A 20,312-nucleotide genomic window follows, 5' to 3' on the forward strand; every position below is an offset into this window, starting at 1 on the left:
TAGTTGAGAAATTTGATAATCAGTCGTCATTCCACAATTTATAGGATCTTCCTTACAAATTTTACAGTCTACTTTCTTCTTAACTACTCTAGTAATATTTTTTCGAAATTAGCTCGTAATTCTAGATCAATGAAATCATTAAATGATGAGTTTGCCTGCAATGCTATAACATAATTTTTAAATTCAGAGACATTTAACACTAACGTTTAATATCCTATGATATTAACTTTCACATATTTTTTAATTGGAGAGATTTAGCAATATCTTATAACATCTTTCCACAATCACGTATGTATGTTACAAAGTTACTGAGCGCGCGCAGTTTCGAAGAATTCGGAAGAAGATTGTTGCAGTTACTTCAAAACATACGTACGAAACGTGAGTGGATCTGAAATGGTAACGCTAAATCCATAAATACTCATTGGAATTTATTTGGAATAAGAGGAAACAGCCAAATTAAGAACAGATTGTGAGTTTTTGAGTAAATATGTTTGCTTTTCCAATATTTAGTCGATTAGTTACGAAAAAAAAATTTGATACTGCTCTCATTATCATTTAAATGAGGTAGTTGCTATCGAGGCATTATCTCTTTCTGAAATAAGCAGTTGGAAATATGCTTTTGCTCCAATTTAATATTTATTCGAAATGAATGCACGATGAGTCTAACTCGTCAAACGATGCCATGGGTTGACAGTCAAGTAACATGCGTTCTATGAGCAAGTTCAAAATGCAGAGAAAACATGGAAAAAATTGCAGAACAATGAAAAGAGAGAAAAAAAAAATAATAGAAACCCGGAAAAATTGAGAAAAAAGAGATATAATTTTTACATCAGCTCACACGATTATATCTGAAAAAAGGAGTGCTTTCTAATATTGTATCAATATAGTCAAAGCAAAATATATCAATACAATAGTGTGAGGAGCACTAAAAAAACATTTTTGCAACAAAATAGAATAGAACATATTAGGTAAAAATATCAGAAAATAAAATCCAAAGAAAAAACAGAACAAAACATAAAACGAAATCATGGGTGAAAGCCCTTATATAGCAAGACGGAAAAGAGAAAAACCTGGTACGTAAAACATTTCATTCCAGCATTTTTTTCGAAAAAAATGAAATATCTGTAACTATCAAGATTTCTTTTATAATTCTGGCNGAAAAAAGGAGTGCTTTCTAATATTGTATCAATATAGTCAAAGCAAAATATATCAATACAATAGTGTGAGGAGCACTAAAAATACATTTTTTGCAACAAAATAGAATGGAACATATTAAGTAAAAATATCAGAAAATAAAATCTAAAGAAAAAACAGAACAAAACATAAAACGAAATCTATAAAGAGAGTAGTGAATTCAAATGAACTTACATGGAAGAGAAATTTTTCAAGAATGATTTAAAATATTTTCGTATCGAGATTGCCAGAATACAAAAGATGAAAACCGAAGCGCAAATTGAGGTAAAAGCGTAAATAGAGGGGTTTTGTTTTATCTGGCTATCTCGTGTCATGAAGAATGGTTGTAGCGAAAAAACAAAACTGTTTTGTAATAAGAATTTTAATAACAATTTAATTTGTTATTTGGCCATGATTTCTGTTGACACCATGCTGTAAAATAACTATTGAAAAAAAATTGGCAAAGTAATACTAGTAATAATTAATAGATTCCTAAATTAATCAGACAAAGCCTATTTGATTATTCGAAAATAATCAATATATGCCCATTACCCTTTCCTACGTGCAGAAAAGCTCTCTACTACTTACTTCACATAATATATAATTCTGCTACTTACAGTAAGAAAAACTTCATAAAAAAAAGGGGAGGATACATTTGTCAACACGCGTTTTTCATAACTTTTATGTTAATGCGTTTTATGTATTTGTAAGATGTACAGTTAATAAATTATTATAATATTTATATATATTGTTATAATGCCTGAGTATATTAATATATATAAATTATATAACAATAATAAAAATATTAATATAGTTAATGATCAAATTTAATAAATATCGAAACAAGCTTTAGCAGGCATTTCAGTAGTTATATCAAATAAATGCAAACATTAAAAAAAATTTATTACCGCTTTTAAAATTAAAATTTAAATATATTATATAAATTATTTTTGATTAACTTATTCTGACACATGTTGCATTAGTCCACATTTTGTTAAGAAAAATGCTGACAGTTGTTGGCGTGCTTGTTTAAAAATCTTATAATTCTACGGTAACGAAACACCGTAACTCTGCATTGACATTGATTTGAAATTAAACATTACGTCGATTAAAAAATAACAAAAGTTTACCCGTTTCTTTTGAAATCAACTTCGAATAAATCTCAAATCAACCTCAAAACCACCAGAAACCTCTGCTATTCCCCTAAATGTTGTTTTTTCCTTTATACACAGGGACCTCACCATGCCTCGGGTTTACATTATGTCTATCGAAGCTAGCCTTCTTCCTAAGAACATAGAGAGGAGACGAAGTCCATCTCTTCGAACACGAAGCTAACACGCGGAACTGCTTGGTACGGTACGCTATACCAGAAAAACAACTTACAGGGTGAGCAACATATTCAGATTTAGCAGAGCGTCATTTGAACTAAGATACAACGCATGCGCATAAGAAACAAAGTGACTGGAGGTACGTCACCTGTGAACCGGTTGTTGGAAAACTCCACATTCGCTGCTTTCTAAAAACATTATTGTATTGTAACTTTTTTTTGTCAAAATATGTTAGCAGATTTTATTAACATGGATGATATAAAAGTATTCACAAAGAAGTATCTTAATTAATAGTACAGTACTGTTGATCAATTCTAAAAATACAGAACAAACCAACGGGGGGGGGGAAGAGAAAGTTTTTCTTCTTTACCTCAACGCTTTCCCAACCCAAATATTGGTTAGGAGGAGAAAATGGCGCAAGTTCATTTTACGAACGTCTGCTGTTGGGCCTCAAAATGTTGTATTTTCCTTTATACACAGCGACCGCACCTAACCTTGGGGGACTGGTTTACATTTTGTTAATGAAAGCTAGGCCAACGAATATATGTAGAGGAAGAAGTCTAGCTTTCATTGACTTCATGTAAACCAGTCCGCTAAAAGTGCGGTCATATAAAGGAAAAAACAACATCCGGGGACACAACAGCAGAGGTTCTATAAACGGGTTTGCACCCTCCTATCCTTTTAACCTATTCTGGGAATGGGGAAGCCTTGGGGTGATGAAGAAAATTTTTTCATCGTTGGTTTGTTCTGCATTTTTACACCACTAATAAACAGTACTGTAATATTATTTACATTTAATATTATTTTTGCTGATTAAAACTGTTAACACATTTTGATATAGAAATGAAGAATAAAATGGTGGTTGGCGGGAAGCAGTGTACCCCACCATGCGTGTAGAGTTGTCCAACAACCGATTCGCAGGTGACGTACCTCCTGACTGTCACTTAGCTTCTTATGCAAATGACGATCTGCTAAATCTGAGTATGTTGCTCATCCTGTAAGTTGTTTTTTTTGGTATAGCCTACCTAATGGAGCAGTTCCGATCTTTGGTAACGCATTCGAAGAGCTGGACTTCTTCTCTTCTCTATATTCTTTGGCTAGAATTCTTCCTCCATGTAAATTCTTTGGCTTAGTAAAGAAACGTGACAGAGATGAAATTTCTTCTAAACACGGGAGAATGTTAATTTTAATGAACAATGTTAATTTTAATGAACAAAAAGGCAATTACTTTAGCACTGAAGTCAGTGACAATGTCAAAATGCCTCTTCAGATCTGTGGCTAATATTAGTTCTATAACTAGGAAACGAAACCTCTTAAACTCTGCCTCGTCCAAGTACCTCAGCCAGTTGTATCGATTGTCGGAGAGCAATAGACTCCACGCAGCTGCAGAATGGTGGTTTTCAAGCACCGATCGGTCATTGTAAAGAATAGCCTGGAAAGAAGGTAGAGTCAACAATAATGTTGATTCAGCAATAACATAATAAAGTTCAGAGCAAAAACACTTATCAATCGTTAGCATAAAATATATTATTCAAAGTAACATCTACTCATTACAGAGAAAGGCAGCTTTTATAGGAGGCTTCTTGTTCTGTTTGTCTGTATATGTAATATAACACAAAAAAAGAAATTTTATTTCTGCAAGATAGAAGTGGAAGTTTATAGTTCGTTCACCAGGAGTTGGCACTTGGCTCCGCCTTTATCACGTGGTATCGGATGATACTATTTCGCTATTTTGGGGAGAAGGATGTGAACAAGGCTGCTATTTGGCGATCGTATGACAAAAATATTTATTTCGCAATCTTCATGTGCATATTTTGAACATGTGCATTTTATTTTATAAACTTGTTGATATTTCGCTCTTTTTATTGAATAGTTTGTTCTTTTTGAGATATTTTGCTGGGAAATAGTTTTTAAATATAAATCAGCTAGAATAACGAAAGGTATAATAGCTGGTGATAAAGCGAAGTAAGGGACTGAAAAAGAATTCACTGCTTGTGTTTGGCCATCACCTTCTACATCAGAAAGCCCCCACACGGTTTCTTATAAGCAGACTATTTAAAAAGCGAACAGTTTGAGCGCATGAAGCCAAATTCTATTTTAAAAGTGACTGAGAAGAATTTGTCATATTTATTTGAGAATTGAATCTGTAGTGGTAGACAAGTACGTAAGACAAACCAATCATATTCAAAAATTAAACAAAATTTTAGACACATATTTTCTACCACTTTTTTATTTTTACTAGATTTTCTATTAAAGGGCTCTTTTGTATACTGGTTTGCTTTCATAGTGATCTGATTGAACTACCTATAAGAAACCGTGTGGAGGCTTTGCGCGCATTTGAGGTTATCTCGATTTCAAGCAGGGAAATGTTTTTCCTCTTACTCCCCCGCGCTGAAATGAACTCTGCGTCGGAGGAGGTGGAGCCAAGTGCCAACTCCTGGTGAACGAATTATATATATGAATTCGCTACTCGCTTTATATATTACATTTTCTGTTTTCTACTGAATATTTACTATTGCTTTCCATATTTATCTCAATTTGTTACTAAATAAGAAACTAACGTTTTTGAGTAACTAATGTTAAAAAACTAGCTTTTTATTTTTTTCAAAAATAAACTATGACCTGACTACTTACATTCATAAACCTTTCATTCGAGTTTCAGTGAAGAGAAAGTTCCGGTCGTTTCTAACTAGTTAACATGGTTTTTAGAATATCAGTCTCCAAGGAATGTAAAAAAGTCATAGTTTAAGTGCTCTAAACTTGAAACAAAGAATTATCTGGGCTTTAAAACGGAGAAATATGAATATTTTAAAAGTTATTAAACTCTTTCGAAAATCGCCAATTTTGGGAAATTTTTCTATGTTGAAGATAATTATCAAAATCACTACTTTATACTCAGCGTGACGTAACTATCACTACAATTATTAACACGTTGAGTGCCGTGTCAGCCATCGGTGGCTGACACTGGACTTCCCATTTAGGCCGCGTCAACCACCGGTGGCTGACACTGAAATTACATTTAGGCCGCATCAGCCACCGGTGGCTGGCACAGAAATTGCATTAAGGCTGCGCTGCCACCGCTTGCTGACACTGACCTTTCACATAGGTCGCGATAAACAGCTGGATGACAGCGTATAACATGATATAGAACTATAAAATTTGCACTCTTTTACGGAATTGCAGAAAATTTATTCAAAATTTACTTAATTATTGCAGAGATGCCAACTTGCTCCGGATAACAGATACTCGTATATATTTTAAAGTGGCAGTTTATCAATTGTGATTCTTGGTTTAATAAATTCAATTTAGTAGATTTTTATCCACCACTATTTCTAAATAATTCATAGGCTTATTTAATTAACCACTTTATAGTACTTCAGACATGCTATACCATTTAAAAAGCAAGCAAAAATAGTCACATATTTGGAAAATTTAGTTTGTAATTATTTACCGTTTTTTAAATTATTTAGGCACGTCCGGAGCAGTTGGCATCACTGAATTATTGTGATTCTTGGTTTAATAAATTCAATTTAGTAGATTTTTATCCACCACTATTTTTAAACAATTCGTTGGCATATATGATTCACCATTTTTTGAAGTTATACTTCTTATGCGACTTCCAACAAGGTTGCGTTAAACGTTTAACGCTACATTTTCATACCCTCCAACTGCTACGGAATTTCCGTAGTTTCAGAAATCTTCTTTTCTGACGGTAGCAAAATTAATGTCTTAATTTTTTTAAAAAAAATAATTTTAACGTAACTTGTCCACTATTACTTATAGAAGTGCAGGCCATATGGCTAGATTAAGTTCTGATAAAAGTTTTATGAGAGATCCATTTGCTTTTAAAATTTCTACTTTGGTTCGCTACCACTAGAAAGAATTATTTTCAAAATCCTCATAAGTTGGAGGGTATGCATTTTTATTGGCCGGGAAATCACGTGGTAGGATCCAGTTTTCCCTCATTCATTTCCATATTGTGTTGGTTCTCACTAGCATTAAAAAAAATAGTGCATGGAGTCCCTCCTCGCGGAAGAAGTTAAACTTCGCAACCTGCGTCGTTGATTGTAGAAGAATCAGCAGTCGTAGAAGGATCACTAGTTCTATTCAACGACTCTTTTTCCTGCTCCTCTCGATTTCATGCTCTGTAATAACGGTAATATTGTGCATTTTTCACTCGTGGACCTCTTGAACCAGTGGAAGTGATTGTGGTTGCCTCATCGTCTCGCCCTGGAAAACGTATTTGTATTAATAATGTATGTGAATGCGTCATANATTTAACACTAGGTTTACGGACATTTCTTATATACCTATCTCTACGAACACGCGTCAATTTGACGCATGAAAGAATACATATAATTGTGATTCTTAATTTAATAAATTCAATTTAGTAGATTTTTATGCTTCACTAATTCTAAATAATTCGTAGGATTATATAATTCACCACTTTACATTTTCAAAATTTACTCAGTTGTTATTTACCATTTTTTTAAATTTTTTTTGGACGTGTCCGCGGAGCAGTTGGCATCTCTGCTCTTAGAAAGCAATGTAATTGTATACTGTAAGAAAAAAATGAAGATATGAGATATATATATATATATATGAAATATTCTGGTATTTCATGTTTCAATACTCGAACTAAGCAACTGAAACCTTCAAAATCTGACATTCTGCGTTTGTTCTTTCTATTATTGCTTATCGGCAACAGTTGTTTATTGCTTGTTTCATTTGAGATAACGATATCGGATAACGAATCGAAGTATTGTCGGTACATTCCTATTTATTATTGATGTGATAATTGTTTGCTTACTCAAAATTTTGTCTAAATTATGATCGCGTCAAATTGACGCATATCCGTAGAGGTATACCACATAGAGAATTTCAATATTTCAACGCTTGTGAAGAAAATAGCCTTCAATATATATTTACCTCGATCAATGGTTAAAAATCATTACAAGAGAGAAAATAAAAATTCAAACGGGTTTTATAATTTTCCTTAAAAAACTCGAAATGCGTCAAAATAACGCGTCCCGTAAACCTAGTGTTAAAGTGTCTGAATGTAGTTGCTGCTTCAGTAAAAATTATTTAAAATGATTTTCACCATCAGAGTAATTTAATTACTCGTAATTAAAATATCTGCTTTATATATATATAAATTTCTCCTTTATTTTTCTACTATTGAGAAAAATTTTCTAAGCCGAGAATGAGTAGCTATGGTGTATAGAAATGTTACTTTAACTTGGAAAAACTCTTCTGATCATTTATTTTTTTTACTTATTTTAATTTTTCCAAAATTGAAATATAGCAAATAAGAGACATCCTTTCAGTTTAACAGTTAGTTAATAATATTAAAAAATTGTAATAGTTTATTACTATTTTTATTTCTCTGCAGGAAAGACATTTTGGGAAAAAGATGAAATAGGTAATTTTTTAGATTACGCAATGTCTCTTATTTATAGCTGTTATGAATCGGAACCGCAGCGTCCTATTGAAAAAAAAGTGTTAGAAGAATTGGGCTATTTTTTTTAAATCAATTTTTAAATGAATCAAATATTTTAACAATCAGAAAATGTTAATTTAAGAGATTATATTACGTATCTAAAAGTCACCCTTGTGCTGTTATTAATACTAAGCGAAAGCTAATATTTAAATGTGTTATTTTTTTGGGAGAAATAATTGACATCTTCTTATTTTTTGTTAGGACGATGCGGTTCTGGCATAGTGAGAAATTGTGTACTTTAGTTAAAAAGGGGATGGTAGCAATACTGTACCTGTGGAGATAGAGTTGCTACAATAAATGCATTGGTCCTTCCCGGATGGTCATAGTCATGCATGGCTGCTGCAGCGTAGAGAGCCATAATTTCTAGGGCTGGAAAATTGGCTCCCATCACGCCATAAACATCCTTCTCATCATCAGATTCATCATCTTCATCTTCATCGTCTATGAAGGATTTTATTTGATTATCTACAGTGGCTTGTCTTGAAGTTGACCATCGTTCCTGAGCCTCGCGACCACCTTGAAGGGAAAAAAATGCCAATTTGAAATGGCTTTTATGAATTCGTGAACTACTGTTGGCTAGATGATATTGGCTTATAGAATTTAAGTGCGTGTTTTTTTTTTAATAATAAATTCCCACTGATCAGGCTAGCTGACCGGGTTGTGGCGAGCTGGACTGGTAGCCAGACGTGGACTATACGGGTAAGAGTTTTGCAAACCTAGGTACGTGTCCACGTCTGGAGGAAAAGAAAAAAAAGTACTCCCACAACAGTCCGTTAGGGAACAAACCGTAATCCTTCACTGCCATTTAATGGCGGTTCATTATTGATTGTAATGCAGTCTATTGTTGTTAAAGACAAGGCCTGAGAAAAACTGATACCTATATTAACGGAACATTCATGATAGAACTCCAATGTTTTCACCAACTATAAAATTTGTACTAATTTTATTTTTAAAGAATAACTTCAGAAGACCATAAAAGTGTGCTTAGTACCGTTTGTAGTACACGGACCATGCGTTTAAGTACTGCACAAATCATATTCTAAATTTATCTGTAATAAGTTCAGTTGATGAAATTCATAAAAATGCTGCATATTTTTGTTATTAACCACTTCCAGATGAAAGATTCAGACGTGCATTCCCCAGGTGCAAATGTAAAATGATAAAACAGGTGGGTCGGGATAGCCAGGTTGGTAGGACGTTAGGCTCGTGTTCGTGAGAGCGTGAGTTCGAATCCTGCTGGCAGAAGAATCCCTATGTATTAAATGGTGACTAGTGCAAGTTAAATCTGTCGGGGTCAGAAAGTCTAGTGCTATGCCAAGTTCCCATAACAACTCTCTGGGGCAACTGAAATAGAGATTGATCGTTCTCTGGTTCAGGTCAAAATTACGATCTGTGGAGGAATGAATGGAGTATGATTGAGTCTTCCCTGCAAAACGAACTGCGACATGTGTATGACTGAAGTCGTATTTTTGGCCATAGATGACGCCTCTGAAACACAAGAAACGTAACCTCTGTCTTAAAATTCGATTGGTTTCCCTCAGCAGGCTTGCTTCTTCTTCTTCTTTATTTAACTTAACTGGGCACCTGGGCCACATAGCGGTTTCTATCCCACCCATCCTGATTTTATCAGTAGATGTAGTAAAACATTTTGTGTACAGCAGACTGTGTGGTGCACAGCAGGCTTGCTGATATTGGCAAGGGGCATTAATAACAACAATAACAGATAAAACTGATAGCGAAACTATTTCTTTATCGATTTATTTCTGATAGGGTTATGATAGTTTGATTTATTTAATTCACCACTGCTTAGTCCAAAACAAAAATTATGTAAATTATTCTTTGCAAAAGTGCTGATGAGATGCGTTGAAATTCAAGTGCAAGCAAAATTACGATTGTCAAATTAAGCTATGTTCACTTTTAAGCGTCCACTTCTTATTTCTTTTCCGTTCTGAATCTGCTGTAAGAATGTATTAATGACTCATCCGACGTTAATTCTCTTTAACTTTGAAGCAGTTCCAGAATTAGATTTCCTGTATATGTTTTATGATTGACAACTACTCAGAAAAATTATTTATGGAAAGTAATATTGGCAGGAAATTAGAAATAGAGAAAATTATTGGAATTAGAGAAAAGTGTACTTACTGAGAGTTCTGTGTAAAGGTGAGTCTGTTGAATCAGAAGAAACTTGGCAGAAACCAGGAATGGGCTGAGAGATGAGGAAATATACTCCGTGGAGGACATCACTTGCGTGCATTCGATTATGGTCTGCACAAATTAACAAACATATCGTTATCACGCATTGCAGATGAAAGTACAGGATGCTAAGAAATACTTTGGCTGTTATTTTATTGACTAACCATCACGAGAAAGTTTTCGAAGGGGAGAAAATTATTAAAAAGAACCTGGTTGAGGAACTTTCTCATTTCCAGTTTCGGACAGTTGAATATCCATAATTACCCGGACTTATTAATCGACAAACTATGTACAGCATTGTATAAAAAATAATAAAAGGAGACAAAAATTAATGACACTAGGAAAAGGAAAATCAACAGAAGAAGGAAAGTTAATAGGAAAAATAAGAGTCTTAAAATTTTATCTTTCATTTGAGGGTCATGGCGTAAAAAATTTCGAATTTAAATATCACACCTGCCAACTCTTCTGGATTTTCGGGAAGATTTTAGTTTTATATTTAATGAAGTAAAGAAAAATTTACATTCAGGCTTAACTTCTATTTTAATAAATTTGATTTATTATACTATATGATGAAAAATAACATTTATTTGGCAGACAAAATGCGTTTTATTCAGCATTTGGGTACAGAAGGAAAAAATCACAATTTGTGCTCATGAGAAAAACAAATAAAAAAAAGATGTTTCCATAAAAGAAAATCGTGCTCAGTAGGGGGGATATGGTTCCCCGGAAGGCCAGCAATGTTTAACACCTTTGAGGCATCCAGTCAATGAGGTTATTAATGTATTCTGTCCCGCTCCTCCCGAAGAGCTCTTTCCAGTTCTTGGAGAGTTTGTGTGGTTGGTAGGCGTCTAGCAATTCGTCTGCCTAGAATGCCCCAAACATGTTCGATTGGGTTCATGTCCGGAGAACACGCAGGCCAATCCATTTGTATGACTCATTCCTCTAAAACGGAATCATTCACCAGGTGAGCACGATGTGACCTGCAATTGTTATCCATTACAGTGAAGTCATCTCCAACTTTTGCTGCGTAAGGGCCTCTGGATCCCATCCCCATATCGGTGAAAGGTCAGAGCTCCATTTCGAATGATATGGAGATCGGAGCATCCATAAATGAGGATGCCAGTCTAGACAATCACTCCCCCACCGCCAAATCTTACACTTTCGTGCACGAACGCAGGATTGTTTCAAGTGCCATGCTCCCTCCAGATGAAAATACGCCTATTATCAGGATGAACAGAATAATTGCTCCATTCATTTCTCCTTCAGTTCACATGCTCTGTTGTCCAAACCTTGCGAGCGCGACAGCGCCTTGCTGTTAACGTTACACGCATCATTGGTCTGCGAGTATACAGACCTACAGCGTGAAGAAGGTTTCGGACAGTTTGTGTCGAAATTGTGAGGCCAGTAGCAGAGCGAGTGTGTTATTGAAGAAGAGTGGCATTCATATTTCGGTACTTCCGAGACGTTGGCGTTAAATAACGGTCATCATTGAGTGTTGATGCACATCTACGCCCTTGCCCTGATCTTCGGTCTTCATTTCCAGCTTACAAAAAACGGTTCCAGATCCTGGAAATCACACTTTTTGAAACTTCAATGGCTTCTGCTACTTCGGCTTGTGTTTGGCTCCCCTCTAACCGGCCAACAACTCTCCAAGCTTCTGATTCAGTTAAATGACTTCTTTGATGCATCGCACTCATCGAAACAACGCTCTTACTGAATTCCGATCATTCTTTTCGACTTTGTCTTAAAGTAAGTTGAAAGCCAAATCAAACTCTCTGTCCCGAAGGCGCCGTCTTCGACGTCAATCTCAAAATTCGCATACTGCGAAGTTTGAAAATAATAAAAATTTACATTTGTAACTATCTTCTTCCATTTGTATGCACAAAAAAAAATTGCTTCTACCGTTATTTTATACAAGACTTACAATACTCTTTATTTGTTTTGAGCAGTGCATATTATAGCTGTCCCAAGTCATGCTAATTGCTGATATTTTCTGTTCTTGAATAAAATGAAGCTTTCCAATTACTTCTTGCAAAATATTTTATAGAATGTTGGACATTTAAAAACCAAAGCTCTCAGTAATTTTTGTAATTTTTCCAATAATTTGAAAGTCTCACCACGCTAGAGCTGAAAAAAATGGTTTTGCATATGAACTTTTAAATCATTTATATGTAATGGTGTGGAAAATAAGTTTAAATGAATAAAAAATAATACATTAAAGCATAAACGTAGCTACTCCTAGAGTAAATTTTTACAGAAAGCTTAGAAAGTTGGCCGCCCAGTAAAAGCTGGAAATGGTATGGTTTTACCAGGACTGTTGATTCTACGCATTTTGAAAAATTTTATTCTAGAGGTAGCTAAGTTTTTGTTTTAATATATGATTCGTTATTTTGAGAAATTTGGTTTAAAGTTTTTATCCATATAACTTTATGAAAGCTGTTTAAAAAGTTAATGATATGAAACACCATTTTGTTCTAAACTCTCAACGTTGAAAAAAATTACGAGTACATTCCGAAAGCTTGCGTTTTTAATTGTTTACCACTCTATAAGACTTTTTTCAGAAAGCGTAGTACAGTTGAGTGACAAATGATACGGGGACATACCCTCCAACTTATGAAGATTTTGAAAATAATTCTCTCTAGTGGTAGCGAACCAAAGTAGAAATTTTTAAAGCAAATGGATCTCTCATAAAACTTTTATCAGAACTTAAGAATCTAGCCATAGGCCCATCACTTTTATAAGTAATAGTGGACAAATTTCGCTAAAATGAATTTTTTAAAAATATTAAGACATTAATTTTGCTACCGTCTGAAAAGAAGATTTCTGAAACTACGGAAATTCCGTAGCAGTTGGAGGGTATGCGGGCACTTCGCTACGGTATCTCTACGTAAACAATCTTTCTTTAATAGCAAATGTTTTGGATGATTTTAAGTGAGATTGTTGTCACACAATTTGAAATATCATGTTTGAAGATTTTAGAAAGGGTGTCCTTTTTACCCATGCAAAATTTGCACCAATCAAAATAATTGTGAGCCTTCTTGCATAGATAGCAATATCCTATAAAATGATTTCAAAATTGCCGGTATGGTATCAAAGGTAAAAAAAGAGTACTTAACTTCCTCTTCTCATTTTGATCGATTCGAAATTTGGATGGCAAAAAATGACACAATTCGTAAACTCTTTACGCTAAAATTTGCTATTAAAGGAAGGATTATTTGCACAGAGTTAGTATAGTCATCACCTCCTACCTTAGAAAGCTTCCACACAGTTTTTTTTTATAAGTAGTCTGCGCTGACTGCTTGTAAAAAAACTGTGCGGAGGCCTTCTGATGTAGGAGGTGATGGTATATTTCATATAGTTAGTATAATTCCTAGTATTTTATCACCCATCTGTATTTATTATATCTGTTATAAGTCATGACAGTCTTATGACGAATATTTTTCTCTTCCCTAAAACAAACTGGAAATAATAGAGTTTTACTACCAGTTTTTTCTCCTTTCCGGGTAAAGCTGTCGGAGAGAGTTTCTTTTATTCCGGGAAGTCAATAGCATGTGGGTCTAATCTTTTATTTACAAAGTGTCAGGAGCACTGCTTGCCCGTTTGCAAAACGGGGAAACTGGTAGCAAAAGTTCCTCATTAATAATTATCAAACAAATATATAACAGATTCATCTCCATAGTATTATAATACATGGGGTAAAAAGAAAGTCTGCCTCGAAAATCGGGAGATTTGACAGCCGTGGAGACAATAGATGTAATATATATATTGCTTGTTCTCTAAGCACTCCTTAATACTTACATGGCTTGTCTCTGTATCCTTTTTCCAGCTCATGAAAGTAGGCAAAAAATGGGAGCATCGGTATACGAAAAGATTCGAATAATCCCGTAGCTAGGAACACACGGTAGCACATCTGAAATTTAAATTATTAAAAATCAATGGTTTAGCTGGGAATAAATTTCATATTGAATGAATGATAAAGTGAATGCCCAGAAGTAATACAACACATTAGACTAATTTTTTAATATTGGTATTATATTTGTTCTGAAATATAAAATCTGATAAGAGTAATTTTTTCATTCAGATTTAAAAACTTACCAATAATTGATTCTGTAAATTAAAGAAATCTCATTGATGAATAACTTGTTTCTTAGATTTAAATAACTGCAAATTTTTTAAAAAAGTGGATCGTGTTTGATAAATTTAACCTTTGATGCAGTAAAAGACACCCGTATTTTATAATCATAAATTATTAAAGTGCTAAATATAATATTTTTCACAGATTTTGCCCTAAACCTAATACAAGAAAGCATGAAAAATATGTTTAATAAAAATTCTACGTCAAAGAGTTACGTTCTAGTATATTTTTGGAAAATCAAGGATTGTACGAATAGTTTAAATATCTTTTTTTTTCTATCGCAAAACATGCGAACGGACGCAATTAAAAAAAAAATACTAAAGAAAGTAATGTTGAAAAATAAAATAGAAAAAAAATTCAAAATTGGAAAAATAAATAAACTAGAGGAAAATATGTATTACAATTTTTAACATACTTAGGTTAATAAGGACAAAATAACAAGTTGAATTAGTGACTCACTTGGCTAAGGATTAGAGTACCCGCTTGGCGTTCCATGTCAAAAACAGGAAAATCCCAAATGTCAATGAGTCCAAGAAGGGGATCGTTAGCTAGAGCTTCAAGATCGTAAACTGCATCCTGAAGTTGGATGATCAGACCTTCTTCTTCCGAATCTTCTTCAGTAATTTCCTGCAAAACAGATCATAAAATTTTTAATTTTTTCAGAAATAAAGAAAATTATATAATAGTACGAACGTGGAAAAATAGAATACCTGATTATCCACTGACCTAGTCTTATATCACGTCTATAATTTATAAATTATGTCCGCGAAAGTACATGCCTCCTTTTTTACAGTGATGCAGAAAGTTCTTTTATTAAAGAAAGTGGTATACAGGATTACCGATGTAATGTAATCAGCCTGGCAGCACTAGTATTAACAAATGTTACAAACCAATAGAAATGTAAAACTAATAGATTTTAAACGTTTAGCAACCACTATTCTTTAACCCCTTAACTTGTGAGCGCGAGTTAATTCGAGCACGCTAATTAGGCCAAACTGTGCACACTCTAGATAATTCGAGCGGCGTTGTATTTTATGCTGAAATTATTTTTCACACTCGAATATAATCGAGAATTGAAAATATCAATGTGAAAGCTAAGAAAAAAATCGTTTTATTGCTATTTATCATTTACATAGGATTGTAAGCTACAACACTTATCTATTCAAGAATAAAATATACAGAGATGCCAACTTGCTTCGGCCAGCAAATATATATTTTAAAGTGGTAGTTTATCAATTGTGATTCTTGGCCAGGGCGCCGAATTGATTTTAAACTGAAAACATTAAAAAACAAACAAACCTGTAGATGTTTGCATCTGTGATCTGTATGAATCTTTAAAATTTATATTTACATAATATTTAAAAATAATACAGCAGTCTAGCCAGTCTAATCCTGCATTTTTATAAATTGCTATACTGTCGTGCAATTGAAAAATCAACGTAAGCGACAAAAAATTTAAATAAAAAAATTCAAAAATAAATTTTGTTTTAAGAGCAATAGAAGGAAAATAGTTGTCTGACCACTTTCCTCGTAATCAATCGTGAAGCACTTTCGTTGTTTTTTCAACTGCACAGCAGAATAGATGTAATTACTTTTAACTTAATAGATGTAATTACTTAATAGAACTAATTACTTTTAAACGTTCAGCAACCACAATTCTTTTAAAAACAAAGAGCTAATTCTTCAGGTTACACTAGCTCATGTCCTGCCTGACTAAAATTCCAATCAAAACTTGCTGTTTCGAAAATAATTAAGGCTTTATTTTTTTTTTTTGTGACCATCAGCATGGTTGAGACAGTGAGGCAGGCCTGAAAGCCTATGTCATTATCGGGCAGTGGTACTTAACTAGACGAGTGAGGTAAAGATGGCGAATATGCTGCCTTTACTTTCCAGAGAAGCTGAGTGGGCTTTTGAGGATCGAACCCTAATCCTTCAGATTGACTGATCTTTAACAATTGAGACATCACTGTTTTTCTTCTTGTACTTCCATATTAGAAATACTACTATTGTAGTAATCTAGAAAATCGTACTGACCTGTTCAGAAGAGGCTAGTGGTGCTATAGTAAGAGGTGAAGGCGTGAATGGGGCGGATCTTCCACACAGGGCACAAGGTCCTTTACCGCCCCACGTTGCCGTGGTCTGGACAGAGGCATGCGTCCTCAGTATTCGTCGCCCTCCGGCGTCTTCTGGGCCACTAGGAGGTGAGTCGCTACTCTCGTAATCCGAGGACATAGCGGCGGATCGGCGAAAAGAAGGAAGCGGCGCTAGACCCTCTTCTTCATCTTCATCTTCATCCTGCAAATTATAATATTAGATACACTCATAATCCACGAGAAGAAAATCTAATGCAGTAACAAATGTGCAAATCGGTCCCACGTTGAATTGTAATATCGGTACTTTAAACCAATAAACGGTACTAATTCGATAAGATGTTAAATTGAACCATGTTTTCCTTCAAGTTGAACCATGGAGTCCCTTAATATGGTTCCAATTATCCCCACAGTAATAAATTTGGATGGTAACTATGGATCAGGAAGATAAAATTTTTTTTAAAGTACTCAGTTTTGAACGTTAGCTAACATTTTAAGTTGAAACTACATATGCTAAATGAATTTTTCTCAAAAACATTGTACCGAGAGCCACGCCGTCTCAAGGTAAACCAGGTTCACCTTCCGATGAGGTAAATCAGGTTAAAAAAAATAAAAGGTACAAAAGTCAAAAGTAACTTTTAACTACTTTAAAAGTAACTTTAACATAACTACTTTAATCAATCATAACTTGTGCAGTTTCACGCAAACTTTTCTCAAAGTTTAAAGCAATAATTTCGTAATTAATTTAGATTTGTTCAAAAAATTTTGCTTAATTTTATTGAGTATTTTTAAAATTATAGCAAAAAGACTTAAGACAAAAAAAAATTAGTTTTTTTTGTAAAAATGTCCATATACAAATGTCCATCACAAACTTTTGATCAATTATTGCATACAATCACCAAAATATTTGTTAGAAGTTGCAAATTTATTCCTACATTTTTTGGCATAGGGTGTTCAAAAACACTATTTTCCGTTTGTAATGTATTGTCTGTCCGTCAAACCTCTAAAAGCTTTAAACTTCATTGAGAAGTATGAGAAATCACATAATATAAACACTTTTCATGTTATAAAATAATTCTCTGATTATTTCATAGCTTAGGCCGGGGTTTGATCTCAGTTGGCTACCTCGGAGTATTGATTGTACGGATGTTACTTTCACCGATCATCTTTCAAGGGTCGAAATATCACCAGAAGTCAGTATTGATTTCTAAGTTCATCCCTTTATGAATGAATCTACACTGTAAAAATTTTTCGTGTATCTGAGCACCAAAAAAAGTGTCAACTGCTTTACTGCAAAGTGGTGTTCCACTAAACCCAAGGATGTTCCTGGTTCCGTGAAACACATAAAATGAAAATAAAAATAATAAAATATTTATGTTGCCTACATACACCAATTCTAAAAAAACAGTTGTGATCACCTTTTTACGATCACTGGTTTCCCATTGGTCAAATGCTTTTTTTCTGGTGTGACTCCGATAAACACCACAACATTTCAAATCATGGGTTGCCTGAAACAGATTAACTTTTATGCCAACAGATGGCGCGCAGACTGAATGCATGTTATGAATATTAATGTTTTTATTTTGTTTCAGTGTTGATTTCTATAGCTTCGATGAAAGAAGATCGTTTTTGTTATGTCCGTCCTCTTTTATTAAATATGTTTTATTATTAGAGTTCGTTTTCTTTTGAAGACAAGCGACGGAGTATCGAAGTTTGGTAAATAGATAACATCCAGATAAGAGAGAAAATTAGAATTATTTCTACTATACGTTTTTCATTGCCAAAACTGTCTCAATTGATGTTTGTCGTCGGATTGGTTTTCAAATCCTGGCTATATAGTCGTCAGTNATTGTATGACAAAGTTGGGCCGTATCCTATGGGAAAAGTTCACTATAGGACAACAAAAAATATGCCATTGGCAAAAGTGTATGGGAAAATTATATAGTAGGAAAAACTTCATTTATATATGTTTATAGCAAATCTAATGAACATTTTCCTAAGAGATGAAGCATAAAATGAAAAAATACAGAAAATACTGCTATTTCTTCATTAACTGTATTATTTGATCCTCCTGTATAGTTTTTTAGTTTATTATATCGTAGCAGAAATTTACCCTTATCTTTGTAAATTACCTTATATGTGTCATCACACGATGTGCTTCAGTTAGTATATTTTAGTCTAAAGAAACCCTGAACACGTTGCCTTCTATTTTATAATTCTGCAAGTCAAAGATTCTTCAGTCTCTTTGTGAACTAGATAAATTTATTCATTGTCTTCCATTTTATAAAACTTCAACCCAAAGATTCCTCAGTCTTTGTGAACTAGATAAATTTATTCATTGTCTTCCATTTTATAAAACTGCAACCCAAAGATTCCTCAGTCTTCGTGAACTAGATAAATTTATTCATTGTCTTCCATTTTATAATGCTGCAAGCCAAAGATTTTCCTGTCTTTGTGAACTAGTTAATTAACTCATTGTGTTTTATATTATTTTGCTGCAACCAAAGATTCCTAAGTCCTTGTGAATTAGGTTATTTTATTCATTGTCTTCTATTTCATTATGCTGCTACTCAAAAAACTCTAATCCTTGTTAACAAGGTTAAATTTTTCATTGTTTTCATTTTTATTATATTGCAACACAAAGATTTCCCAGTCTTTGCTAACTAGGTTAATTTATTCATTGTTTTCATTTTTATTATACTGCAACCCAAAGATTTCCCTGTCTTTGTTAACTAGGTTAATTTATCCATTGTTTTCATTTTTATTATACTGCAACACAAAGATTTCCCAGTCTTTGTTAACTAGGTTAATTTATCCATTGTTTTTAATTTTATTATACCTCAACCCAAAGATTTCCCAGTCTTTGTTAACTAGTTAACTTATTCATTATTTTATTATGCTGCTACTAAAAAATTCTCCAATCCTTTCGAACTAGGTTTATTTGTTCATTGTTTACATTTTTATTATACTGCAACCCAAAGATTTCCCAGTCTTTGTTAACTAGATTAATTTATTCATTGTTTTCATTTTTATTATACTGCAACCCAAAGATTTCCCAGTCTTTGTGAACTAGTTAATTTATTCCTTATTTTATTATGCTGCAACTCAAAAATTCTCCTGTCCTTTTGAACTATGATAGTTCATTCATTGTTTTCATTTTTATTTTTCTGCAACCCAAAGATTTATCTGTCTTTGTAAACTAGTTAAGTCATTTATTGCGTTTAATTTTATTATACTGCAACCCAAAGATTTCCGAATCTTTATGAACTAGGTTAATTAAGACATTTTCTTCTATTTTATTATGTTACTACATAAACAGTACCTTGATTTTGCTGTCTGCACAACTTGTTCGTTCATAGGTCGTGTTCTATTTAATTTTACTGTAACTTAAATATACCATAGTTTTTGCTATATTTACATAATGCATTAATTACACTCTCTGCGATATTTCATTACACTGCAACACAAAGATAGTCTTGCCTTTTTTGATACACTATGCGTGATTTTATAAGCTGTGTTCTGTTTTAATTATACTGCTGCTCAAAAGTGTAGAGAAAAAAAAAAGTTAGACACCGAACCTCCTCCTCTTCCTTGATAGTTTCATCTTGCGGTTCCTTGGACGCAATCCCTTCATCCGCTTCCTGCTCCTCGCCTGTCCTTCTGGTGGCGTCCTCGTGCAGTGACGTCAAGCACTTGACGTCATGTGGCGTAAGAGGGTGCAGAGAGGCTACAGTCTTCCGACCACGAGAATCTTTCCTCTTAGGATGACCCGAAGGCAGTGCGGTGGTCGAGTAGGAGCGTTGACCTTTGGGCGGCCTCTTCTGCTGCTCTGGTAAAGCCGCAATCAGAGATTCTAAACTGTAAGAAAAAATATTTAAATTAGCGATACATCT

At 33.8% G+C, this 20,312-nt stretch overlaps 1 protein-coding gene across 1 annotated transcript in view; it reads right to left on the reverse strand.

The window, feature by feature from the left end:
• The window catches only part of LOC107457273 (cGMP-inhibited 3',5'-cyclic phosphodiesterase 3A), a 57,039-nt gene that overhangs the window by 13,073 nt on the left and 23,654 nt on the right, over positions 1-20,312 (reverse strand). The window contains exons 4-10 of the mRNA XM_043047595.2: positions 19,998-20,277; positions 16,364-16,624; positions 14,789-14,956; positions 13,993-14,104; positions 10,144-10,266; positions 8,273-8,517; positions 3,730-3,933 (exon numbers count right to left, since the gene is read on the reverse strand). Coding sequence (XP_042903529.1) covers positions 3,730-3,933; positions 8,273-8,517; positions 10,144-10,266; positions 13,993-14,104; positions 14,789-14,956; positions 16,364-16,624; positions 19,998-20,277 — 1,393 coding nt within the window. The remainder of the gene's footprint in view (positions 1-3,729; positions 3,934-8,272; positions 8,518-10,143; positions 10,267-13,992; positions 14,105-14,788; positions 14,957-16,363; positions 16,625-19,997; positions 20,278-20,312) is intronic.

The sequence above is a fragment of the Parasteatoda tepidariorum genome, chromosome 5 (assembly GCF_043381705.1).
Source record: "Parasteatoda tepidariorum isolate YZ-2023 chromosome 5, CAS_Ptep_4.0, whole genome shotgun sequence".
Taxonomy (NCBI): Eukaryota; Metazoa; Arthropoda; class Arachnida; order Araneae; family Theridiidae; genus Parasteatoda; species Parasteatoda tepidariorum.